This window comes from Passer montanus, unplaced genomic scaffold, assembly GCF_014805655.1.
Source record: "Passer montanus isolate IOZ18808 unplaced genomic scaffold, ASM1480565v1 scaffold89, whole genome shotgun sequence".
NCBI classification, from domain to species: Eukaryota; Metazoa; Chordata; class Aves; order Passeriformes; family Passeridae; genus Passer; species Passer montanus.
Window position 1 is genome coordinate 790,539 of NW_024374256.1, and position 26,042 is coordinate 816,580.

At 60.5% G+C, this 26,042-nt stretch overlaps 2 protein-coding genes across 4 annotated transcripts; both read right to left on the reverse strand.

The window, feature by feature from the left end:
• Nucleotides 1–14,784, reverse strand: TRIT1 (tRNA isopentenyltransferase 1). 3 transcript variants are annotated; one of them, XM_039733705.1, is made up of 11 exons: nt 14,507–14,784; nt 8,760–8,855; nt 8,260–8,358; nt 7,918–8,066; nt 6,971–7,113; nt 6,622–6,733; nt 6,433–6,545; nt 5,376–5,453; nt 3,782–3,891; nt 3,376–3,493; nt 1–614 (listed from the first exon to the last, which is right to left on the reverse strand). In XM_039733705.1, exons 2-11 carry the CDS (start codon nt 8,829–8,831, stop codon nt 475–477), a joined length of 1,134 nt encoding a protein of 377 aa, XP_039589639.1. In that variant the 5' UTR covers nt 8,832–8,855; nt 14,507–14,784; the 3' UTR covers nt 1–474. The 3 variants fall into 3 exon arrangements, with proteins under 3 accessions (XP_039589639.1, XP_039589638.1, XP_039589636.1); XM_039733704.1 differs by lacking the exon at nt 14,507–14,784 and adding an exon at nt 14,025–14,151; XM_039733702.1 differs by lacking the exon at nt 14,507–14,784 and adding an exon at nt 14,025–14,151 and having other exon boundaries at nt 8,760–8,900.
• Nucleotides 14,785–16,427: 1,643 nt separating this feature from the next.
• MYCL (MYCL proto-oncogene, bHLH transcription factor) lies at nt 16,428–20,955 on the reverse strand. The gene is made up of 2 exons (XM_039733725.1): nt 20,356–20,955; nt 16,428–18,162 (listed from the first exon to the last, which is right to left on the reverse strand). Exons 1-2 carry the CDS (start codon nt 20,858–20,860, stop codon nt 17,588–17,590), a joined length of 1,080 nt encoding a protein of 359 aa, XP_039589659.1. The 5' UTR covers nt 20,861–20,955; the 3' UTR covers nt 16,428–17,587.
• Nucleotides 20,956–26,042: the final 5,087 nt, after the last annotated feature.

The following is a 26,042-nucleotide window of genomic DNA, read 5'->3' on the forward strand; positions in this document are numbered from 1 at the left end:
TTGTTAACAGGGAGGGGAACCCACAATAATCCTGCGACTTTATTTGCATGTAAAAGAAGACCAAAAAAAAAATCCTCTCCACAATAAAGGCAGGCAGAGCTCGCTCAGCTCTGGAGCTGCACCCCCGGCCAAGCTGGAGGAGCCGGGGTATTTCTGTATTTGTCTCTGAGATCCACACAAGCACATACCAGCAGCTCAGCCATTCCAAGGATGCAGCTCTGGCAGGAATTCACGCTTTGCATGGGAGGAGGCTCCCAGCAGCCTTGCCCCGGGGCCCAGCCCGTTCCAGGCAGGGCTGGGGGAGCATGGGAACACAGCGGGATGAGGCCACATGAAGAGGATCCGACGGCCTCTGCAGTCACACACCTGCCTCACCCCAAAAAAAAATGACTCAGCTCCTTGCTTCAAGGCTGCCCAGGACCAAGGAGCTTCCTCTCCACGCAGGTGGATGCACAGCTGCTGCCCCTTCCAGGCCTAAGGCAAAGGCAGGCTGCCATCCTCATCCGAGGTCTCTGTGTCCCCACTGCCCCCCATGGTCCTTCTGGCGTGCTTGGACTCCTCCAGCTTCCTCCTCTTCTTCAGGTGGTGCAGGTGGGATTTGGACCGTGTGTGAGCTGGAGGAAGAGGCAGACAGAGCCTTTCATCTGTGGAATTTGGAGGAGGAAACAGCCAACCCCCCCACGCAGGGCAGAGCACCCTCCCTTCCCAGCACAATTCACTCCCAGAGAAAAGAGAACTCCCAAACCCTGCCCTGGCTGCTCCTCTGGACACTTCCAGGCCAAACCATCAGGGCTCAGAAGAGGACAAAGCTCCCAAACTTCCTCAGGAAGAACTGACAGAGGGAAAAATCCTGGTTCTGTGTAAGGAGAAGACTCCAGGCTGTCACTGCCAGCCTCTCCAGGGAAGAGGGAGTGTGTTTCCCAAGAGGTGGCACTTTGCAGGCTCAGGTGAGCTTGTGCAACTCCCTGCTCCCCGTGGAGAGCTGCCAGGACCATTTGTAGGGCTGGATCCCTGCACCACAGCACTGGGAAGATCCTGTGCATCCTACAGAGCAGCCAGGGAAAAGCCTGGAGCAGAATTAAACTTCTGAATAACTCCAGGGCCCAGCCATGAAAGCTCTGCAGCAGGAGTCAGCTGGGAACAGAGGGGTAATCCCAGGGATTCAGCTTGGAGCAGCAGGAGCTGCATTTCTGGGAGAAATCACATCCTTAAGGACAGCCAAACCTCCTTAGCAGCGGTTTTATCTCAGGGGAGGCTTTGTCTGACCATCTTGGTCGGGTGGTTTTGCCTTTTCCAAGAGATCAGAGCAGCAATTAAAGCACAAACTTTTCAAGCAGGGCCTTAATTAAACGAGGGTATGTGCTCTGCTGAATCAAGGCCCTCAGGTGTTTTCCAGCCATTCCTTTTTCTGCCAAAGGATGAAATCACATGCAAAGCTGCTGCTTTATCACAATGCTGGAGGGTCACCCTCGCCCTGAGATAAAGCCTCACCTCCTGCAATTTGTCACAAGCAACACCAAAGCTACAGTGGCTGAGGAAGTGCCAATTGCTGCTGCTGTCTGGGCAGTTGTGCTCTTGAAGTCCATAGAAATTGTAAAATCAGACACAAATTCAAAATCTCCCAGAGCCAGCAGGGTGCTGGGAAGCAGTTCCCAAAACTCTGTCACCTGACCTAAGCAAACAGACCAGAGTGCAGATCCAGCCAGTTCCCACCACTGTTTGCACCTTCCTTTTTTCCATTTTGCAGGCACAAGGAACAGCCAGGCTTTGGAGCATTTTTCTCCCACCATCTGTGGATCTGAGCCCAGTTCAGCTGGACACAGAGAGTAACAGCTGGTCTTGGCTGAGGGAGGCACTGCCACCATCAACTGGTATCTGGGGTGACATCCCTAAGGACATGGAGGGATTTGGGGGGGCCTCAAGGAGCTCCCACTCAGGCACAGAACTTTCTGGACCTAAAGGATGACAGGGACCCGAGAGTTTTTAGTTCTGGACAAACAGAGCTCCTTCAAAGCACCTCTGAGACAGCTGAGACTAGACAAAAATAACAACTGCACTTCACTGATCTCACTGCAAGGAGCCTCCCCCAAAGAGCAGCTCCAGCCTTTGCTTTCAGCACTTCCCTGCCTCAGCCAGGAATAAGCAACTCCTTCCAACCCAACAACCTGGGAAATTTATCTTTGGTTGTGTCTCATCTGCTTGTTTGGGCTGGGGCAGAGCTGATTTCCCTCTCAGCAGCTGCTCTGGGGCTGTGTTTGGATTCGTGCTGAGCACGGGGCTGATAACTCGGGGATGTTTTGTTATTGCTGGGAGCTCTGGAACTGACTCAAGGCCTTTTCTGCTCCTCAAGCCACACAGACAGGGCTGGGGGTGCAGGGGGGGTTGGAGGGGGCACAGCTGGGAGAGCTGACCCCAGCTCACCCCAGGCCATGAGCTCGTGCTGCCAGGGGGGAAGGAAAGGGGGGACATGGGGACGATGGCATTTGTCTTCCCAAAGCCATGTCAGATGTGATGGAGCCCAGTTTTCCTGGGGATGGCTGAGCATCTGCCCAACCATGGCAAGCAGTGAATTAATTCTTAGTTTTGCTTTGCTTCCTCTATTAAACTTTAACTCAACCCACAATTTTTCTCACTTTTACCCTTGCAATTCTCTCTCCCAGAGACACAGAGTGGGGGAGTGGCTGTGTGGGGCTCAGATGCTGGGGTTAAACCATGACCCTGCACATCCTGTATTTGGGCAACACATGGAGATTTACCAGTTTCATTTCTGCAGCCAGTTTCTCCATGACTTTTTGTTTCTGGTTCTCAGCATGAGCCTCCCAGCACAGATAAATTCACTGACTTAATCTGATTCCAGCTGAGCTCTTTTAAAGTAAGTCTATGGAAAACAGAAAATCCCTTTCTATTACTATTACAGCTAGGAATAGTTTAAAAAGGACAAAAGAAAAAAAAAAACAAACCACACACACAAGTAGGAAATACTAGAGCAAAACTGAGCTATTAGAAACATTAAGAAACTTTCATTTACACAACAGAACTTTAGAGGAGAGAGATTTGCTCTGTGCTTTTTGAGGAAGCATCCACAGTGTTGTGAAGGACCAGGAGCCCTGACTAAACACAGCAGCTCTGAGCTTGGTGCCACATCCAGACCCCTGGCGTGATGCTCTCTGTGTTTTCAGGGTGCTGGGAAGGGGGAAAGCCCAGGCAAGGGGGGAAATGCTGACAGATGGTTCCTGTGGCACACAGCTCCAGCAAACAACCCTTGAAAGGCCAGGACCATGAGCTGGGGGTCATCCGGCCACAGGGGAGCTGCTCCACCACCCCAGAGAAGCCCAGGCCCCCCAGGTGCCCTGCTGTGCCCCGTGTGGGCCCTACCTGCCCACTCCCTGTCCCCGAGGATGAGCCTGTCACAGAGCTGGCACACGCGACGGCTCCGCTTGTTCTCCTGCCCGTCCTGCTCCATCCTCAGGGGCTCAGCCGGGGGCTCACGGCCCTGCACACCAAACAATGCCTCAGCCTGGGCTCTGCCTGTGCTCACCTCCGTGGGGTGGGATGGCAGCTTGCCAGACTCAGACACGAGCTGGCAAGGTAGACAGTGCAGTTTTATCAATGCAGCGTTGGGTACTGGGGAGAATGTGCAGCTGAGACAACAAATCTGCTGCTGCAAGGAAATGCCAAGGTTGGGCATGTGAACAGCCAGCCCTGCTCCAGGGGCAGACTGTGTGAAGGCGAGGGGCCTGCAGAGCACAGAGAAGGCAGACAAAGCCCAGCTGGCCAGTACCTGGATGAAGCTCTCCACGATCTCCAGGGCAGGTTTCAGCACATCCTCCTCCCACCTCTGCAGATCAGACACCTCCAAGCCATAAACTGGGGGCACGTTGGGCCCAGGACCTACAGAAACACATCGAGGCAGGTCAGCACCAGAAACCCTGAGAATCCCCTCCCAGAGCCCAGGGGGAGCAGAGGGATCTGCTTTTTCCTATCAGCATTCAGAAGCCAACAATACCAGGCTCTCCAGAGCCAAAATTCCCTCCTGCAAGCAGCAGGAAAACCTCAGGACATCTTCACAGCTGGCTGCCCTTGGGAGAGTGCTCTGGAATCTGAGTGTGCCAACAGCCCACCACAACAAGAAGCACCTCAGCCCAGCCCTGGTGCACAGGGGGCTGGGAGGTGAAGGAGCTGGATCCAGGCACAAAGCCACCACAGCAGGCTTACAGGGAGATGCAGGCAAGGAGCCTGGATGAAGGATCTGAGCGTGCAGATTCCACTCAGAGCTGGAACTGATTGTGCAGGGGCTGATGCTCCTGGCTCCTGGCAGGAGGTGCTTTACAAATGACAAGGGACAGGTTCACAGCCACCCCTCTGGTCTCCCCGGGCCCAATGCCAGGGCACAGGGCACTTGCTGCAGCCTGGACAGGGTGAAGCAGCTGCCAGCACAGAGCACCTGCTCCCTGGGTGACCTGGCTGCTCTCCACGGGCACCTGGCTGTCCCTGCCTGGACAAAGCCATCAAAGGCTGCACGTGCCAGTCCCCAGCAGGTGCTGGTTTTATTGCTGTGCTCACAAACAAGCCCCTGACAGGCCCATCTGAAGCACACCTGCCACCAGAAAGGTGAGCTCAGCTACCCAGCACACAGCTCTGCCAAAACTCCTGCTCCTCCTTCAAAGTCCATCTTTTTCTTTGACTCGAGTTTCTCCCTGCCTTCTCTTTATTTCTTTTTTTCATTATTATTATTTATTTTATTGTTGTTTTGCCCCTACTGAGCACCTTTCAACAAGTGCCCGGCTCCCAGCTGCTGCTGCTGGCCCTGCTCCAAGGCTGGGGCTGGGATGGGGAAGTCCTGCTGGCTCCCTGCCACTGCACAGAGCACGGCCTGGCCTGCAGCAGCCACGGGGCTGCTGCTCCTCATCTGGAGGGCAGCTGTCAAGTGGGCTTTGCTCCCTGCCAGGAGCATGTGTGGGTGCGTGGGGACCCCCTCCCTGAGCCCCCCAGGAGCATTTGGCAGGATGGGCTGCAGGGATGTTGTGACCATCATCATCATCTAATGGTGCCTGACACAGGGCCGAGCCTCTGGTTGGGATTTATCCCTCCTGATGGCTGGGAGGGGATGGGGTACACGGGTACAGGAGGAGGAGCTGGCTCTTGAGTGTCTGGGATGAGAAACTGTGGGCAGGACACTTCTCAGGAGGGGCAGGAGATCTGCTCTACAACCCAAACCAGCAGGAAGGAACTGGGGGAGGCAGAGCTTTGTGGGTGGATGGGGACACTGGGAGGCCCCAGACTCCCAAACACAGGCTGCCCCTGGTGCCCCCAAAGCACCAGAGTCCCCTGTGGGGCTGGAGGGGGGCACGAGGAGAGCTGGGCAGAGGACTCACGTTTCAGGAAGCGGTTCCGCACCCATTTGTTCTGCCTCCGGGCGTATCTCTTGGTCACCTGCTTGAGGGCCTGGATCCCTTTGGAACAGAGGGATTAAACAGGAGAAAAAAACCCAGAGGTTAGTGAGAAGTGTGGTTTCCCTCCCCTGTCAGCTCCGGGGGAGGGAAATCACACAATAATGGAGTTTGTGCTGGGTGGCACCATGGGAATTATTTGTACTGTCAGTCTGGGGGTCTGTGCCTGCACTGAGAAGAGGCTGGACAAGGTACCCCAAATGTCCCTGAATAAACAGAGGGTGCAAAGAGCCCAAACCCTCCATCCTGAAGCTTTTAGCAGGTAGGACAACCTGTTCAAGTGCTGCACTGCCCTCATAATGCCCACTTCTCTGCACAAATGGAGTCCAGGACTGCTCATCCCACCAAGAGAGGATGATTTACCACTCTACAACTGCTCAATATTTAGTACCAGGCTTATCAAATCCCTCCTAATCGTCTCCTGAACAGACACAACAAGCTCCTTGTGCATCAGACTTGTTTTCAAGCCTTTTATCATTTCTGTGGTTTCTTCAGTCTCTTCTTCCACGCTGAACCCTCCTTGGCACAGATGGATTTTGCCTGGGTCCTCCCTGTGTGGAGAGCAGCTCCCCTCCAACATCAGTCCAGACATTCCAGAATAACACACCAGCAAAGGCTGCATCCCTGCTGACTGATCCCCACATTCCTCATCACCACAGAGCTGCTGACATGCTGAGTTCTGCTTCATTCCTCTTTCCTAGCCCTGCTCTCCACAGCATTCACACCCCAGCTGGGATCCCAACAACCAAGATCCCAAATCACCTGTACCCCGTGCATCCTGCAAGGAGGCCTGAGGGGAGGAGGGGCTGCTCTGGCTGTGCTCAGAGATGCTCTCCAGCACTGGAAAACAAATCCCTGCCCCTCTGGGCTGGCAGAAGTGGGAAACGCAGAGAGAAAAGTGCAGCTGGGGCTGTGACCTTGGTTTGGAGCATCTTGTGGTGTCACCTGGAGCTTTGTGGGGCACACAGGGTGCTCCTCCCACCTTTCTCCAGCAGCAGGGCACTGGTCTCGGGTGAGCAGCTCCCCTCACTGACGAGGTACTCGTGGAATTCCTTGAAGCCAATGGACTGGAAGATGCCGTGCTGGTAATCCTGCCTGGAGAGCCAAAGGCAGGGCTCAGAGCGGGAGAGCTCCAGAGGGAGGAGCAGGGAGGGGCTGGCTGCTCACCCACCGGTTCTGTGCCACCTTCTCCTGGTTGTAGCGGCGGTGGAAGTCGCGCAGCTCCTCCAGCAGCCCCGCAGCCACCATGTCATCCACGCGCTTCTCCAGCCGTGCATCCAGAGCTGCAGCAGGAGAGCAGGCCACGCTGAGCCACGGGGAGCCCTGTCCTGGGGGGCTGCACAGCCTGCCAGGACAGCAGGCAGCACTGCCAGGCTGCTGCTCCACCTGAGGAAGGCAGAGCCCAGCAGTTCTCTGTCACACCCACTGATGCCAGAGGAATTGCTGCCTTCTCCAGGGAGGAGGCTGGGGCAGGAGCAGGGAGCCAGCCCCTCCTCAGCCAGCCAGGAGCCCGCTCTCACCTGCCTGGTCTGCATGGAGCCACAAGATGCAGGAATGTGGGTATTTCAGGGGCCCACCTAAGGGCCCCCCACCTTCCTCCTCCTGCTGCTGGTGCAAGATTTCACTGTGGGGGATCCCTGTCTCTTCAAACACCTGGAGGCTCCTGGAAGCAGAGACACACAGAGCTCAGAGGCTGGGTGAGAACAGCGCTCCCATTCCCCCCACAGCCCCGGGGCTCCAGCAAAGGGAACCGCAGACACTCTGAGCTCCAGCCCTCTCATGTGGGGGGAGGGCAGGCTCCAGCCCCGTCCCGTGCCCGGCATCCACGCACACCCAGCTCCTGGGGGTGCAGTGCTGGCACCCAGGGAGCCCAGAGCACAGCCACCCACTCCTGCCTGGCGCAGGGACAAGTCCTGCAGGGGACAGGGATCTGGCTCCAGCCCTGCCCTTTCCAGCCAGGCAGGGCTGCAGGGAAGGGACCAGCGCTGAGATGCTGCTGTGGAGCTTTAGCCAGCCCCAGCAGGGAGGGAGGGCGCTGCAGGAGCTGTGCTGGTGCCCCACCCTCCATCCCCCTGCACCGTGCGAATGGGGTGGGCGGTGTTCTGCTCCCCGGGGCCAGGGCTCGGCTGGGACACAGCAGCAAGCCTGGTCTTGCTGCCGTGCTGTTCCCACAGAGCTCAGCTATGTTACTCAGCCAGCAGGGCAGCTTGCTCTTTAAATAGCTCCAGACAAACCCTGCTGCTGCTGGGGCACGGAGGGGGGCAGCCCCAGAGCACCCCAAAGGCAGCTTAGGCTGGGGCTGTGCGACCAAAGGGCTCCGATCCCACAGAGTCCCCAGCTCTAAGAACCCGGGGGTGGGAATGCTCAGCCTGCCATGCTCCCAGGCACACAACTCCCTCGGGAAGGGCTGCTGGGCCCTGGCACCTCCTGGCCCTGGCACCTCCTGGCCCTGGCACGCCGAGCTCACCTGGCCACCTTGCGCTTGTCGTGGGGGTGCAGCTTGGCCGCCATCTCCGGGTCCACCTGGCTCAGGCGCCGGTGCAGCTCAGCGCTGTCCAGCTGCTCCAGCTCCACTTTCCTGTCACTGCCAGGCCTGGGGGCACTGCTGGGCTTCTCCTGTGGGGCACAGCACAGCCCTGAGCCAAGCCCTGTGTGAGCAACACCATCCCCCGGAGCCATGGGGTGAAGGAGGGGCTTTAGGTTCTCCTGCCCCTCTCCAGCAGGGACAGCACCGTGACAAATTGCAGGAAGTGTGCCTTAACCATGGGATTCCTCCTTTCCCGAAGGAATTCACAGCCCCCCACAGTACCTTGGTGTTGACAAGGACCTTCCAGAGCAGGGACTCGATGTAGTAGTTGGTTCCTCCCACAACAATGGGGATCTTGTCCCGGGCAAAGATATCTTCAATGTGCCAGAGTCAAGGATTGTAAGCAGAGATGCAGAGCCGGGGGGAAGGCTGTGGGAGCAGCAGTCTGGGGCTCAGATCCCACTCTCCCAGCCCCAGGGAACCAGTAAGGCTGCAGGACAGGGTTAGAGGTGTCCCTGGTCTCTCATTACTCTCTGTCACCTCTGCCAGCCACTACCAAAACTCAGGGACACCCCAGGACTGCCAGGGAGGGCAACACTCAGCACAGATCTTCCCTGGGCTGTCCTGAGGGTTAGCTGGGTAAAAGAAGCCACTCTCACCAGCAGAATCCTCTGGAGAAAGACTCACTTGGGATGTGGAGAACCTAACCATGGATCCCTCTGGCCACAGAGGGGGAAAGCCCATTCCTGCTCAGCCAGGCAGGCTGCAGCATGACAGGATATCAGAGGCACGGCTTTGTCCCTGAAATCCACCACGGTGTAGTTGGAGACAAGAGGATCCACAAAGCTGATCATGTGGTGTCTGCAGAGACGCTGCTCCTGCGGGGAAACCTTGTTGGTGATGATGTCCAAGCCCTTGTACACCTGGGGAGAGGAGAGCCTGTTCTTCACCTCTGTGAGACCTGCACTGACCACTGCCCCCTGTCCCTGTCACCCCTCCCTGGGACAGGCAGCACAGGCAGGGCACAGGCAGGGGCACAGCAGGGGCACGTGCCACATTCAGGCAGGGCAGCAGGAATCCTGCCAACACCTGCTCCTGCCAGGGCCAAGCTGCCTCTCTCTGCTGTTTGTTCCTGCCCACGGGAGATGAACCGTGGAGTCCAACGGCTCGTGACTGCTTTCCTGCTTTGATACCACCCTGTAATTAGGGGTGGGAGGGCTGATTGAGCTCTTGGACAGTGCAGCCAGAGCCTTGGCAGTGTCACCAGCCCAGCACAGAGCTCCAAAATTAGGGCCTCCAAGCTGCCACCCCCTCATCTGCTGCTGCAGTTCAAAGCTCACGTGTGCTGCTCCCCAAACATTTCCAGCACAGCACGGATCCTTGTGGGGACAAGGATCACTGCTTCCTGCAACACAGAGCAGATTCCAGGCAGGAGAAGTGAGGACAGCTCCTCACCTGCTTCCCATGCAAACACAACCCTCCTCAGCACAGGGAGCTGGCAGCTCACAGTGGGGCACATGAAGCCTTTCTGTCCAGCCCAGCCCTGTGCTGTGCCCAGGACTGAGCAGGATGGTGGCAAAGGAGGTGCTTTGGAAGGATGTGTTTAGTTCTCAGAGCCTTTCCTGCTTAAGAGAAGTCTCCCAGCATGGGATAAACCGGGATGATGGGGAAAAAGACTGGAAATGGCTGTACTCATTTCCTCCTCCATCCCCCCCAGAAAGCACCCCAGCCAGACTACAAGAAATAAATTTCCCCTTAATCCCCTCTGAGAAGCTGCCAAGCCTCCTGCTGCAGCACCACCTCCACCCACTGCTCCCCTGGTCCCAGACAGGAGGACAAGGTGACACAGAGGTGACCCACGGGCACCAGGCACAGAGGGATGATGTGAGGTTAGTGGAGCAGGGAAGCCCCAGCCCTGCCTGCAGCAGTCATGGCAGCTGCTGGAGCTGCCGGGGTGGCTGAACCAGCTCTGCTCCCACCTTGCTTAACTCCAGCCCTGGGAGAGCCAAGGCTGGCTCCTGCTCCCATCCCAAAAGGCTCGCCCAGGGGGCAGGAAGAGAGGAAGAGAGGGAGGGCAACCAAAGCTGCAGAAAGGCAGCTGCCCCAGGGGATGGTGAGCAGGCAGGACGGGCCCACAGGCAGCTCTGCCAACGTGCCCCGTGGCTGCGGGCAGCTTATTGATCCCTGGCCTGGCAGCTCCATTCAACACGGGCTCCAGCCGGCACAGAAAAGCTTTGAATTCAGTGAGCTTTGGCTCCGTGCCTGCTCTCCCCATTTCCAGCCCTCCAGCTCCTCCAATTCCCACTGCCTGCCCGGAATCACAGCGAGCACAGAGGGCTGGGAGTTCAACCAGCAGCTCCCAGTGCCCTGCACGGGCACATCCAGGACACAAAACTCAGGCTGCTATCCCCGGCTCCTCCTGCAGATTAAACACCCAGAGCCTCCTGGAATAGCTGGCAACAAGGGCAGGAATGCGGTGTCAGTGTGTGGGCTGGCAGGAAACAAAGGCAGCCTTTTACACACAGGCAGTAAGCCCAGAGAAGGTTTCCACCAGCTGGCTGTCGGCAGGGCCTCGCACCGAGACGTCCTCCTGACACTCATTTCTATTTTCAGCCAGCGCCTCAGATAAGCCTTTGTTGCTTTCTAAGGCCCCAAAACAGATTAGCAGCAGCCTGGAGCAGCCGGGCTCCGAGGCACAAGGAGCACAAGGCAGCACTAAAGATGCTTAGCCTTGGTGGTGTCCTCCCACCACTGCACTGAGCCTCTTGCACTGGGCTGGGAGGTCACCCTTGGAAAACGTGGGGAAACTGAGGCACAGCACACAAACCCCATGATTTTCAGGATCTGCAGCCTGGGAAGGATCTCCCAAATCTTTGTTCTCCCAAATCTTTGTTCTGCCGCTAGTTCTGTGCATCATTTCAAACTCTGTCACCACTGGGGGGAAAGCACCGTGCTCAGCCTGAGGGCAAGGAGTGTGGGAGGTGACAAGACAGACCCCAAACACAGCCAGGAAAACATCAGGATTTCACAGGGGCCATGCTGGAGAGGGGCATGGAGGACCCAAACCAAGAGAGGGTGCAAGGAGAGCATGACTGACTCCCTACCCTGATCCCTGCAAAGGCTCTGGAGATGTCCTGACTCCACACACTGACTGGCAAATGTGTGCTACAGCAACTGCATCACCACTCCCAAGGGAGAAATCCAGAATGGACAGTGGGATCCAGAAGGGACAGTGGGATCAAGAGTGGATGGGGCCCTCATCAAGCTGGCACAGGGATCCCTGCATGTTCACTGCCAGGAATGAAGAAACAGGACTGCCTTCACCCTGCCTGGCTCTCCAAGGAATTATTTACTCCTCAACCAAACTCACTGGGATGACAAACAGCAACAGAAAGGACAAAAAGAAAGATTAAGAGGCCAGCAGATTAACCAGAGCTGCTGAGCTGCAAGCAGGCAGCAGTTAAGTCTGTAATTTGAGCACGGCGACCCAGAGCCATGACGAAAACACCCTGAGATGGATAGAGGAGTGCCTGTGTGTGGGAACAGGTGGGCTCGGGGCTCCCCAGCCCCTTCCCCAGCCCGGCTCCCGCTCCAGCAGCTGCCCAGAACACTGCCAGCATTTGTCAGCGCCGCTCAGAGCCCAGCAATGAATGCACACAGGGGCTGAGGGCGACGCGGTGCCTGGCAGCTGTCAGTCCCCAGCCAGCAATGGGATTTCCACACCCCGCGAGGACAGCAGAGCCAGCCCCGCGTGGCAGAGGGACACGGCACCGGGAACAAAGGCAGAGAGAAAGGAGAACCGGCCGGGGGGCAGCGGGGGTCGGCGGAGCAGGCGGGAGCCGTGCCGGGGGCCGCCCCCCTCGGCAGCACGCTGCGTTACGGGATAAAGCAGCCGAGCCGCCGGGCCCGGGCTGCACGGTCACGCTAGAATGAGATTAAAGGCAAGCAGGACAAGAGCCACCGGAGCCTGGATGCCTCCAGGTGCCTGCAGCAGGGTCCTCCCTGCTCTGCATTCCCATGGTGGGGACGGAAAGGAGCAGGACACAGAACGCAGGATCGGAAACATCCACCTGCAGGGATCCAGCTCCCAACATCCACCTGCAGGGATCCAGCTCCTGAACATCCACCTGCAGGGATCCAGCTCCTGAACATCCACCTGCAGGGATCCAGCTCCCAACATCCACCTGCAGGGATCCAGCTCCCAACATCCACCTGCAGGGATTCACAGCGTGCCTTGAAGCTCCAAAAGCACCTGCAGAGGCCAGGATGCAGCAGCAGCCTGGTGGCCACAGCATGGTCCAAGCCAGCAGCCACTTCCCCAATATTCTTCACATTTTGTCCTGTCAGGATTTCAGTTCAGCTCAGGCCTCATTTTTTCCCCCAAGAGCTTAAGGGAAATATTGCATGAAATTACTTTCTGATTGCTTGCCCCAAATTCAGGAGAGTGAGGTGTTAAATTTAGCTCAGTGGGACACAAACGGTGACCAGGGAACAGGGAGGTGGGCACAGGACAGTGGGAGTTGATCTCTGAGCAGCACAAAGGGTGCTGCTGGCAGAAAACACCTTTTTACACAGAATAATAAACACATTTACCATTAAACTTGATGGAAAGTTCAGGCACTACAGGAAGTGAACAGTGAAAGTGTGGCTCAGTAAGGAAAACATTTTGCTGAACAATAGCAAAATTGTTATTCTTGTGGTGGCTGAAATGTCCACCCTGTGACAAACTTCTTGTAGCTGAACAAAATTAAGACAAAAAAAAGAGTTTTGGCTCCTTGCTGTTGGCTTATCCCAGCCATACAACTGATATATTCCACACTGCTGCTTGCAGGGAGAAACGAGACCATGGACACTCACTGGCAAGGAGAAAATATAATTTTTAACACTCTTCCCCAAATCTCTTGGTGTCCCTTTGCTGATGCCAGAGGATACCACCCTGTGTGTTGCTCACTACCAAGTTACTCCCCTTTACTCAACGCTTTACACCTCTGTGTAGCTTCTTGTGGGTTAAAATTAAAACACCTTTGCTCTGGTTTAATCCTGAAAGGTGAATTTATTAGGGATGGGGGGCTTAAACAAAAACCCTGAACAAATCCCGCAGTTTTGGTTGTGTTCAGAGCCCACAGGGCAGGGAGGGGACACAGAGGCACTGTCACACCAACCAAAAAACTGCCCAGTGGGATGGGCACTGGGGACAGGACAGGGACACTGGGACAGGACAGGGGCACCGGGGACAGGACAGGGGCACCGGGACAGGGACACTGCAGCTGGCACAGGGACAGCAGGATGGGTTCTAGGGACAGGACAGGGGCACCGGGGACAGGACAGGGGCACTGGGGACAGGACAGGGGCACCAGGACAGGGACACTGCAGCTGGCACAGGGACAGCAGGATGGGTTCTAGGGACAGGACAGGAGCACCGGGAACAGGGCAGGGACACTGGGGACAGGACAGGGGCACCGGGAACAGGGCAGGGATATGGGGACAGGAGCACTGGGGACAGGACAGGGACACTGGGACAGGGACACTGCAGCTAGCACAGGGACAGCAGGATGGGTTCTAGGGACAGGACAGGGGCACTGGGAACAGGGCAGGGATATGGGGACAGGGCAGGGACACAGGGAGCGCATTCAACGGGCAGGATCCATCCCGTGGGCTGTCCCCTACACGCACCCGGACACGGGGCCGGGGGGAACCGGGGGGAACCGCAGGGAACCTGCCTGGACCCTCCGGGGCTGAGCTTCTCCAGGCCCCGACCGGGCCCTGCTGCCCCTCCAGGCCCAGCTCGGACTTTCCGCGGGGCAGCCCAGGAGGCCCCGGTACAGGCCGGACCTCTCCCGGTGCGGCTCGAAGCTCCCCCGGTGCGGCTCGAACCCCTCCCGGTATAGCTCAAACCCCTCCCGGTGCAGCTCAAACCCCTCCCGGTGCAGCTCAACCCCCTCCCGGTGCAGCCCAGGCCGCCCCCGGTGGAGGCCGAGCCGCCTCTCCGCAGCCCGGCCCAGGCCCAGGCCCCGCCGCGGCCTCCGCGGTGCCGGCGCCGGCCGTACCTGCATGGAGTCGGCGCTGACGATCTCGCCGCCGAGGCGCAGCCCGAGCTGCAGCGCCAGCGCCGACTTCCCGGTGCCGGTGGCTCCCAGGATCACCACGAGCGGCCGCGGCGGCCGCGGGGCCCCAGCCAGGGGGCGGGCCGGGGCCGCCCGCGGGGAGGACGGGGCCGGGCCCCGGGCTCCGTGTGCCGGGGCTCGCCTCCGCAGCCCTCTGCGTGCCCCTGTGTCCCCACACTCGGTGCCCCGTGTCCCCACAGCCAGCCCGGTGCCCTCCCCGTGCCCCGGGTCCCCACAGCCAGCCCGGTGCCCTCCCCGTGTCCCCACAGGCAGCCCGGTGCCCTCCCCGTGTCCCCGGGTCCCCACAGCCAGCCCGGTGCCCTCCCCGTGCCCCCGGTCCCCACAGCCAGCCCCGTGCCCTCCCCGTGCCCCGGGTGCCCAAACCCCTCCCCAGTCCTTTTTGGGGTCCCCCGTTATCCCCTCACGGCCTTGCCCACGCCCGGGGCTGTGCCCGGTGGTCCCTTTCCCAGCACCGGGCGGGAGGGATGCTGTTGCGGTAGCAACGGGGCAAAGCGATGGGGAGCGGGGCTGTTGCCATAGCAACGGGGCAGAGCAGGAGGATGCGCGGGGAGGTTGCCATAGCAACGGAGAGGAGCGTGTTGCCGTGGCGACCGCAGCTTCCACCGAGGCTCGTCCTTCCCATCGCCGCGGCAACAGGAGGAGATGGGAGCGGGTCTCCGTGGCAACAGAGGGGAGGGAAGAGGGGAGCCCGTTGCCATGGCACCTCCGCGGTGCTGCTCTCCCTGGCAACACGCATCCCCGGCCCTGGCAACAGCGAGAGGGAGGCTGCGGGCCGGGGGGGTGCGGGCAGCCGGCCCCCCCTCGGCAGCGAGGGGATTATCTCCGCCTCGGGAAACTGTCCTAAAAATTTGCCAGCCCAGGCGTGAAGGCGGCGGCGTGCCCACAACACCCCCCGGGCCAGCACGGGCACGGCGGGGAAGATGTGGTGGGCAAGCAGAAGTGGTTTGGGGGGGTGCAGCAGGGTGCTAGCAGGGCAGCGTGCATTAAAAAATAACTAATTCAGGCCCTGGCAGTGCCGGCTTGTGATGATTGCAGCTGACACTCAGAAACTGCGGTGCTGAACAAGCAAGAAGAGAAGGAAAGCCCTGTGTGCTTATTTTCTTCACTTCAGAGCACTGTCAGGCTCCTTCCCTCATCGTGACCGTGACAATATGAGAGGAGACACGTGCTCCAGTAACCAGGGAGGTTTCAGGTAGATGCATGTGAATGCAGGCTCCAGGCAGGAGAACTCAAAGGTGTTTACAAGCTGCAACTCAGTTCTTAGTTTGATTTGGGCTTTGGGGACATCTCCCACTGGTGACAGTCTCAGCTCAGGCTGCTTATCACTTCCAAGAAAGATAATTAATGTTTTAAACTTCCTATGCACCTTCAGCACGAACAGAAATTTCGGGAGGGTCACCTTGAGCTGAGAAAAGACGAGAGACTGCGAGTGTGAGAGCCACAAAACCACAACAAAAATAACCATCGAGGAGCTGCTGCATCTGGGCTGCGTCTGCTGCGCATGGGCGAGGTGTCAGATTTAGGTCACCCCGCTCCCTGGCTAAGCTCTGGGTCATGGGAGCACCTTCTAATGCAGCTCTGGAAGGCTGTGACACCGAGTGGTGCAACACGGGCTGTGAAAGGCTGCTGGGAGCGAAGGGGATGGGTGTTTGAGGGTTTCTGTGGGGAATATTGCTGTTTAAGGCTGGTTTTCCCCGGGTGATCGAGGCTCCAGCAGCAGCTCCTGGCTCCTCGGCAGTAACATAATCCACATCCCTCCTGCATTTAGAGCAAGGCTTTTGCTGCCAGGACAAAGGAAACCCAAACGTGTCAGGTTTGGGGGCAGCAGGGAGAACACACGTATATATAATTTCATCCACTCGGCAGATCTGGGATGTGGAGGGCTCTGGAAGGAGTGGATTGCATTCCCCCTCCCTCTAGGGTTACTGCCAGCCCCTGACCCGTGGGGCAGTGATCACCCCACAGCCCCTGCCCCAAACCCCATTAGGGGGGTTTACAGTTACATCAAAGCCTTCTCCCAGCCCAGCCTGGGCTCTCTGCCCTTCCTTGCCACTAAAACCACTTGAAAGGAGGAAAAATAATCCAGGTGATTCATTTCCCTGGCCCCAGCACCAACAACCACTTCTTCAAGCACTGGGAGAAAACCAGGACAAAGAGCTCAGTCTTGGTGCAGGCTGAGCCCTGGGGCAAAATAGATCAATTAATTAATTTTTATTCATGCCCAGGATACCCCAAAACCCAGGGGCCAGAGCAGCCCCCCCAGGAGCCCCAAAGTGATGCATAGAAACCCACAGCATGGAAAAAGCCAACCCAGGCTGTTGCAAACTTATTTATTCATGAAGTATGAGGTAATGAAGAAAGTGCTAAATCCAACCAGTGTTAACTCTAACAGTTCTCAGCAGGTCAGCAGGGACCCCAGGGTGCCATCCTGTGGGACCACCCCTGCCAGCACCCCTGGGAGGGGACAGGGGACTGTGCCACCCCCAGACTGGGCAGCAGGAGGGCACAGACAGGGAAGGCAGAGCAGCGCCCTGCAAAGCCCAAAGCTTTGCTGGGGATTTTAAGGGGCTGCTGGTGAAGGAGAACTCACAAGGGTGGAAAAGAGGGGTCACAAGGATGCTCACAAGGGTGGGAAAGGGATAAAATTCCCTGTTATTGCAAACGGGTGGTTTGGAGAGCTGCAAAGGGGTTAATGGCCTCTGCAAGGACTCAGCTCAAGGGTCCAGCAGGAACCAGCCCCTTCCTGATCTCCCTAAAGTGCAGCAGGACTGAGCCCTCCCCCACAGCAGGAAATCCCCCTTAAAAAAAAAGTTTTTATATATTTATATATATATAAAAAAGCAAACTCTTTACCAATACTTCTCAAAAAGTGGTACAAAAATACAGTATAAAAACACAGCCTCCAGTATCAGACTCGCAGTTACAGCAGCAAGTTTCTAGAACATAAAATCCAGGAACCAGCTGCTGCGTGAAGTGACACGAGGAAGTGAGGTACGGTCCAGCCGAGCACGGGCAGTGCCCACGGGGTGCTGTCCATCCTGGTGACGGGCATGTCCTGCCGTCCCCACCTCCGTGGGACCTCTGCAGAGGTGTGCCCGTGCTGGGCTCTGAGCCTGCCTGCTTCCAGGGGCCAAGGCAGACGTGGTTGCTTGGGGTTTTCAGGGCGAGGTGGATGCCCCGCGATGCTGTCGGTGGCAGGTGGCAGAGAGGGGTGCAGGGGCTGCTGGGGAGGGGGAATAAATCTGAGCTCTTGAACTGGAGCAGTCGCTGAGGAAGCTTCACAGCAGGGACAAGGGAAATTTCGGAGCACCCAGTGCCAGGAACCAGGGCAGGCGACGCTGTTGGGGTCTTTGCTGTGGACCCATTCCCACGTGCCGCAGCCCCCGGGGCCAACAGCTCGACAAGCAACCAAAAAATTTAAAAAATGTGCAAATTGAGAAGGAGCTGGGGGTTTGTGAGGACCAGGGCGGGGGGCACACCGGCTGCTAGTGCCCCTTGAGGTGAGCAATCCTTTTGAGCAGCTGGCTCTGGCGCTGCTGCAGCTGCCGCTTCTCGGCCGCCATCCTCCTCTCGGCGCTGACCAGGGACTGCAGGTACTCCGAGGATTTGCTCAGGATCACCACTTTGGGGGCCTTGGGGCAGCTGGCCAGCCCGGGCACCTGGTCCCTGAGGGCCAGGAAGCGCGAGCGCAGGTCGTTGCGCCGCTTGCGCTCCAGGTAATTGTGGTTTTTCCTCTTGGCCACGTCCTCGCTGTCCGAGCCGGGGTTGCTGCTGGGTTTTGGCAAGCCGGGCTCAGGCGGGGGCACGGCAGGGGTTGGCTCCACAGCGCTGGGTGGCTCGTCCTCCTCCTCCTCCTCTTCCTCCTGCTGGGGTGACTGGGGCGGGGGGCAGGAGTCCGGCGGCGAGCGGGCGGCGTAGTTGTGCTGCTGCTGGTGCACAGAGATGTGGAAACGCTTCATGCAGGGGTCCAGGGGGTCGGCACGGAGTGTGATGGTCACCGGCTTCCTCAGGCTGAGAGGTTGTCTCTTGTCCACTGTCACCACGTCGATCTCTTCACCTTCTGCCCCCGCGGAAAAGAAAACAAATCTCCGTCAGATGGGAATGCCCAGTCACCCGTTGTCACCTCTCTGGGGGTCCCCACAGCTCCCTGGAAAATGTCCCCACTAAAGTTTGGCTGCAAACTCTGCCACCTCCAGAAGAGATTGAGTGATTTAAGGGCCCCTTCAATACCATCACGTGGGAAGGAGTGGAATTCCCTCCCTGATTCTTGTGCCTGGTCGCCCAAGGATGGACTGGGAGGTTTTACTTCCGCCTCACTTCAGCACCAGGAGCAACATGTGTTCATCATAAAGGATCATCAGGAAAGAAACACCCGAGCCCTCCTGCGAGGCGGGGGGAACCGGGGGAGCAGGATGCTGGGACAGCCTCGGTCCAAAGTTCATCCCGCTCGGGTGCTTTCATAGCCCATTGGAATTGTAAATGAGGGATAGAAGGGCAGAAGTAGCCTTTGTTCCCCTCGGCTGCGGCTTCCCACCTCGGTGACTTGTTACTTTTCACAAGTGATAAAGCCCATTCAGCCCCGGCTTCCCGGGGACAGAGGGGACAATCCCCCACTGTGCAGGGAGGCACGGAGAGGTGAAGAGGTCCCTACAGCAGACTCTGAACCTCAAAGGCATCTCAAGCCCAGAAAGACCTAAATAAAGCGTAATTGGTCCCGTTCTGCCTGCGGGCACCGCTGTTGTCCCACCCCAGCAAAGCCCAGTGGCAGGGAGCTGGCTTTGGGACAAGGTGAGCAGGCTCCCACTTTAGGGGATGAGTGATTGCTCCCACTTTAGGGGATGTGCTTCCAACTTTTTTCCTAAGCTTTGGGGGAAAACAGCCGCTTGTTAAAGGTCCCCCGAGACGCTCAAACTCCTTCCAGCATCGTGGGCAGAGGCTTGGCCCTACTCTCCAGTGAGGGGGGCTTCTGAGAGCGACCCCAGCCCATTCCCCAAACCCTCCAGGCTTTGGGGTTCAGCCCAGGAAGCCCAAGCCCCCCGACACGGGGGCTCCCGGGCAGGGGGACACTCACCATTGTCACAACCCGCGCGGTCTCAGCCCCGTTCACACACACGCTCATTAATAAAAACTCACCCCGCCTAGCCCCGCCCCCCGCAGGCTCCCATTGGCTGCCCCACGGGGCCGGCCGGCTGTTCTGCCACCCCATTGGTCCGCGCTCCCGTCCGTCAGCGCTGCCCCTCTCATTGTTTGCAATCTGTTGCTTTTTGTTCGGCGCCCACGTGGCGCGGCCGGACCCCTCCGGGACCCCCGCGGCACCGGGACCCCCGCGGCACCCCCGGGGCCCCCGCCAGCCCCCCGCATCTTCGGGTTAAGCCTCTTAGCGCCCGCGACCTGGCTTACAGCCCCCGGGCTCCTAATGGCATTAAGCCCCGCGCCGTGACTCACCGGCGCAGGTGGCGGCCACCGGCAGATTTATTAACGGGGTCACGGCACCGCTCCCACGGCAGCCCGGCCTCGGCGGGAGCGGCGGAAACACCGCGCGGGGCTCCGGCCGTGCCGCAGAGCCGCGGGGTGTTTGCAAAGAACGCCGAAAACCGGCGTGAGATGGGAGAGATGCGGGGGGTTCGGGGGTGTCCCCGTCCCAGCACGACCCCCGTGCGAACACCCGCACGCCCCACGCGGGACGGGCAGGCGCGCCCCGGGGCTGGGCTGGGGCGCGCCGCAGCCGGGGCGGCTGATCCTGCCCGTCCTCCCGAGCCACCGCCTCCGGCGCCGCGCCGCTGCTCCCAAACCTGCTGCCCCCAGGGCATCGTTTGCCTTTTGTCCCGAGGGGAGCCCGTCCCGGGTGGGCCGTGGGAGGAAGAAAGGGGAGCAGGCCGATTCGCGAGCCGGCGGCGCAGCGCTCAGAAGCCCAAACTTCGCACGGTGAGATGCAAACTTGCCCTTCAACCTTCCCACGAGGATTCCGTGGGGCCGGGACGAGGGAAAGGAACCGCCGGAGTCCCACGGAACAGCGGCAGGGAGCCCCACGAGAGGGACAGGGGTGTGCGGAGCAGAAACCCCGCGGGGAAGGGGAACAGCCGAGCCCCGCTTTGTTCGTGGGGCCGGGACCGGGGCTCGCCCGGGGTCTCAACAAAGGCGCAGCCCGGCTGGGAGGCTCCCTCCCCGCACACACAGGTGCGGACACGCGTGTTGCCCACGCCGGGCTCCCGCCAGGCTCGGGGCAGCGGGCAGGAGCGGCTCCGGCCCTTACCGGAATCGCTCTGGCCCTCGGATCCCGAGGATGCGGGGATCTTGCTCTCGGCCAGCGGGCAGAGGAAGACGGCGGCGGGATCCACGCAGTCGCTGACGGAGCTGCTGAAGCCAAAATCCTGCGCGAAGGACGGCTTGTGCGGCGTGGCCCGCTGCGTGCCCGCGGAAAGTTTCTCCGTCATCGCCTTCTCCAGCCTCTCCCGCGCTGAAAAGCCGCTCCACATGCAATCCTTGAGGATGAAAGCGCTCAGGTTCCCGAAGATCTGCCCCGTCCCTATCAGATATTCCGGCTCTTCCCCGGCCAGGCAGTGCCGGGAGAAGCATCCCGGGCGCTCCTCCGGCCCCGAGCAGCATCCCTTCTCCCCGGCGGTGCCCAGCGGGGACAGCGGGGGCGTGGGCACCAGCTCGAACTTCTTCCAGATGTCCTCGCTGGGCGCCGTGGAGCGGTGGAAATCCTCCTGGGCGTCGTGGTCGTAGAAGTAGTGCTGGTACGAGTCAAACTCCATCTCGGCACGGGGAAGGGGGCGGCCGAGGGAAGAACGGGCGCTCAGCACAGGGGCAGCCCCAGGGATGAGGGGGGACCCCCACCCCGGCGCCAGCCCCCGAGCCGGGACCGCGGGTGCATTGTTCCCTCGTTCTTATAACGCGGCCGCGGAGCCCGCCCCCGCCAATCGCCGCGCGAATATTTGCATAAAGGGCGTGTCCATGCCATGTGCCACGCCCCTCTAAGGGATGCAGCGAGGGGGGTGCGCGGCCCCCCCGGGGGTCCCCGGTGTGGCTACCGGGGATGCTCACGGGGGTCTGGACCAGCAGCCCCCACCCCCCCGTGTGCTGGGCTGGGGGCTCCTCGCTGCCCCCAGGCGCGCCCCGGGGGTCCCAGCGCCGTCCTTGGCCCCCCGGGAGGGGCAGGGTTTGGGGGATCCCCCTCTGCAAGCGCTGGGGAGGGACACGCAGCTGTGCCACCAGCCCGGGGACGAGCAAAGGCAGCTGGAGAAGAGGGAACGAGTCACAGGGAGGCATCGTTGTGCTGCCAGGGATGATTTTTGGGGGCTCTTTCTCATCTCCTTGGCTGTCACCCCAGCTCACACCACAGGCAGGAGAGTGGCACTGGGCAGCACTGGGGTCACTCAGTGTTTGTGTCCAGCTCAGGGTGACACCCTGGATGCCACCTGGAGGCATCCCCACTCCTTCCCAAAGCCCTCACAGGCCCAGCTGGGGCTATTTCCACCCTGGAAGACACCAACTCCAGCAAAAAGGTGGCTGGGACAAGGAGGAGCCGTGGGGACACCAGAAAAACAGAGCTGGGGGACACAGGGCTCACGAGGAACGAGGTCTGTGCAGAGGAAGGGCCATGGAGGGGTTGGGAGCCCCCGGGGGTGTCAGGAGCCACGGGCTGGAGGGGACTCGGGGTGTCTGGGACACACACAGCTCCCAGCAGCAGCATTCTGCCCATGCAGCACAGGATGCTGCATCTTTCCAATGCCAAGTTCCTCCTGGAAAGGGCAATAAATGTTGTGAAAACACAGTGGGGCTTTCCCTCTTGCACTGAACTGTTACACACAGAGGTACAAAGTCCACCCTGAACCAACAGATTCCCCTCACAGTGTGTGTGAACCCACCTGAGCCCCAGCAGCCTCCTTTCTTCACCCGGCGTGGATGAAGCACGGCACCCCCGGGGGGACTGGGAGCTGGTGCCCGGGGTGCAGCACCGGCCCTGGAGGGAGGAAACTGTCCCAGTGCAGCCCAGCACAGCCCAGTACCGCCCAGTGCAGCCCAGTGCAGCCCAGCACTGCGATGCTCATCACGGACCAGCACAGCCCAGCAAAGTCCAGTCCAGTCAGCCCAGCCCAGCCCAGCCCAGCCGGGTCCATCACAGCTCTACCCGGTCCGTCCCGGTCCCCCCCGGTTCCCCCGGTCCCCGTCCCCGCCCGCCGCCACCGGCGGGCGCGGGGCGCCACCTGCTGGACCCGGGAGCAGCGTCCGTGGGGCGGCGGGGACGGGGACGCGCGGGTGACAGCGCACCGGGCACCCCCCACACGGGGGACAGCGCCGCCCATCACTCCGTGCCTCAGTTTCCCCGCTGCCAGCGGGCACTGGACAGGCAGCGGAGCGGGGCTGGCAGCGGGCGCTGGGCTGGTGGCTGTCCCGGGGTGTCCCGGGGTGTCCCGGGGTGTCCCGGGGTGTCCCGGGGCAGCTCCGGCCCTTCCGTGGGGGCTCGGCGGACCCTGCAAACCTTTGCCAGCTCCAGCAGCTGGGAGAGTGCTGGCCCGGGCTGAGGTTTCCCGGCTGTGGGGTCCCCGCCATGGCCACAGCGCCCTAAATTCTCTGCTGGCCCTTCCAGAGCAGCCCCGAGCACCCCAAGCCCGCCCGCGGGGCTGGGGCAGGAGCTGCGGGGTCCGGGAACCCCGGGGGAGTCGGGGCTGATGCTCCCTCTGCACTCCAATCCCAGCTTCAGCCACGCTGGATGTCCCCAAGGTGCCACCAGCCGAGCCCTGCCACCCCCGGGCTGCTCCCGCCCTTCTCCCTCCCTGGGAAGCGCGGGTGAAGCCTCCTCTTCCTCCTCAGGAAACAAACCCTGCACCGAGGGCAGAGCCCGAGCTGCCCCACAGCTCTGTGCTGTCCCGGCAGCCGCAGTGACAAGTGGCCGTGGCTGGGGACACGGCTGGCACTGCGGACACGGCTGGCACTGCGGACACGGCGGGCACTGCGGACACGGCGGGCACTGCCCCTGTCCCAAGGGGAGCGCACCCTCCTCCAGCCTATAGCGCCCGGCCACGTCGCCTTCCTCCCTCCTTTCCTTCCTCCCTCTGGGACGGCTCCAGCCTTTCCCGGGGCGAGGCGGGAGCTTTTCCCGGCTCCAGGGGGGCTCCGGATGCTTTGAAGGTGCGGAAGCAGCGCCGGGAAGAGCGGAGCCCTTTGATCGCGGCCCCTCCGGGCGCTGGGCAAGCAGCCCCGAGAGGCAGCGGCTGTGCAAACACCGGGGGTGAGCGCCCCGGGGCTGCGGTGACAGCGACAGCGGGACAGGACAACCCTGGCCGTGCCCCGCAGCCGCAGGGCGCTGGCACAGGTCCCCAGCCAGCGCCGAGTGCGTGCCCCCAGTGCTGGCACAGCCCACGGGAGCTGCCGTGGCCCTGCTGGCAGCTGGCACGGCTCCACTCGTGATGCAAGGGCAGCTCCTGGTGGCCCTGTGCCCTTTGGATCCTCGCTTCCAGCAGGGCTGGGCTTTGGAGCTTCAGATTCTGGAGGGTTTCCCCACAGTGGGCAGCCCCCAGAGCGGGGCAGGTGTCTCAGGGGTGTGCTGGGCTCTGCCTCTGGCTGTGCCCATCCCACTGCAGCCTTCAAGCCACTGTGCCATGCCCATGGGAGCTCAGGGAGGGAGAAGAGGCTGTGCCAACACATCCTGGCCCACGCTGTCCCCCTCTGCCTTGCGACACGCCACGTGTAGCCCTGCAACGAGTCCCCTTTGTCCCCAAGAAGCTGATGGGCAGCAGGCACAGTCTGGCTGGAGGTTTGCAGAATGCCACCCCAAACCCCTGTGGGCTGCAGGAACACCACTGAGGGCTGCCCAGCCTGGCAGGGAGGGGGACAGCGCCCACAGCCCCGGGGTGACACCAGCCCCAGCTCCCTGGGAGTGCAGCCACCCACCCTGAGAGCGCAGAGAAACGGAGAGGGAAATGCCCCGCTGGTTCCTGCCCTGCTGCCTCCTCACTCCCTGCACTCATTTTGTCACTGTCGCTCCCTGCCCGACGGCAGGAGGTGCCCTGAGCCCTGGAGCAGCTCTGTGGTGTCAGGCCTGCTGTCCCCGGGCTCAGGCAGGTCTGTGCCCCCCAGGAGCTCCGGGATCACCTCTCTCTGCCTGCCCCCAGGCCCGTCCTCCCTGTCGGGGCTGGCCCAGCCTGACAGGGCTGTCTGGTTTCGGGTGCTCTCACACTTGCTCAGATCCTGCTCCAGGCTGTGCCGGATGCGTGACAGTGGCAGTGTGGGTGGCAGGAGGGATGGCATCCTGCACTGCAGCCCCCGTCCTTCCATGTCACCAGGGCCAGGATTTGGGTCCCACCCCCCCAGTGGTGTCCCCAGTGGGGGATGTGGAGCCAGGCTGGTGTAGTGTCACTGAAGTGGTTCTGGTGACAGTGGCCCAAGCCCAAGCACCTGTGGGTCCCCAGAGTCCCCAGCTTGGCAGGAGCTGCTGCAGGGACATCCCTGCTGAGATCAGCCCTTGGTGGGTCATTTATCACCATGAGGATCCCCCAGAGCATCTGCTCGGGGAGGAAGGGCTCAAATCCCCCACAGGAAATTGTGCAATACCAGACCTGGGGGAGAAAATCCTCCTAATCCAGGGAAATCCTGGTCTGTCTACTTCTCCTGTTCATATGCAAGGAGGGGTTCCCCTATCTGTGGTCCTTCTGCACAATCTCTGTCTCAAAGGCCATCTCTTTGTTCCCCTAAAGCCCTGTTTGCCCAGGAGGCAGCTCTGCTCAAGGACAGGAATGCTAGAAGCATTCCCAGGAGCTGAGGAGCCCCCCGGACACAGGGCTGGGGTCACACCCGGTGGGGAGTCTGGTCCCCAGAGCATGGTCAAGTGCCACCACAGGAGTCCCCTCTGCTGCTGGGCAAGAGATTTTCCCTGAAGAAAAGAGAAACTTTGTCCCTTCCTCTCTTATTTCGAGGTGTTTTGTGTCACTGATTGGACACCCTCACACAAGCACCCATCCCCAGGGGGTGGCATCCCTGTGGCACAAGGCAGTGCCAGGAGAACCCACTGCACCTGTATGAGGGGCCAGAAACTGTGAGTCAGTGGTGACACCAGCTCAGTGCTCCCAAAAACCTGGGAGTGCCTGGAGCTGCTGGGCCACCCACCCTGCTCATCTCTCAGGTCCTGCTGCATCCCAGGTGCTGTCCTCTGCCTGTCCCATCCCCATGCCAGCTCCAGGTGGCACTCCGGGCATGGCACTGGTGCCACGCTGGCCCCCTGGCTCAGCCCTGCTCCACGGCCTCGGCTCAGGGCGATCTTTGAGCCCTGCTGGCCGAGCCAAGGGCAGCTGGTGGCTGTCACTGCGGTGGCACGACGCTGACACGGGTCTGGGTGTGCTCACGTGGGCAAACAGCGCCTGCAGCAGCTGGAGGGGCTGGCACCGAGGTCCGTGTGGCCATCCAGCCAGGGGGACACCGCGAGTGTCCCCTGCATCCTCTTTAGCAGGGCCTGTTGTAGCAGGACACGGGGTGATGGTTTGAACTGGAAGAGGGGAGATTTGGGTGAGACACAAGGGAAGTTTTAACGCTGAGGGCGGTGGGGCACTGGCACAGGCTGCCCACAGAGGTGGCGGGTGCTCCGTTCCTGGAAGTGCTCAAGGCCTGGCAGGACGGGGCTCAACCTGGCTGGGAGGCGACAGGGGGGTGACACGAGATGGGCTGTAAGACAGACCCCTTCCAACCCAAACCGTTCTGCCATTCTGAGGGGTGGAGGGCAGGGATGGAGGGCAGGGATGGAGCGGGGGGCTGAGGGATGAAGAATGGGGGGATGGAGGGATGCGGGACAGAGGCGAGCCAACGAAACCACCGGGACCCAGGCAGGGGAGCTCGGGGGGGAAGGGCCGGGGCAGGAGGAGGAGGAAGAGGAGGAGGAGGAGGCGGGGGGGGCGGGCCGGTGCTGCCCAGCTCGGGGCGGGTCTCCCGGTACAAGGGCGGGCG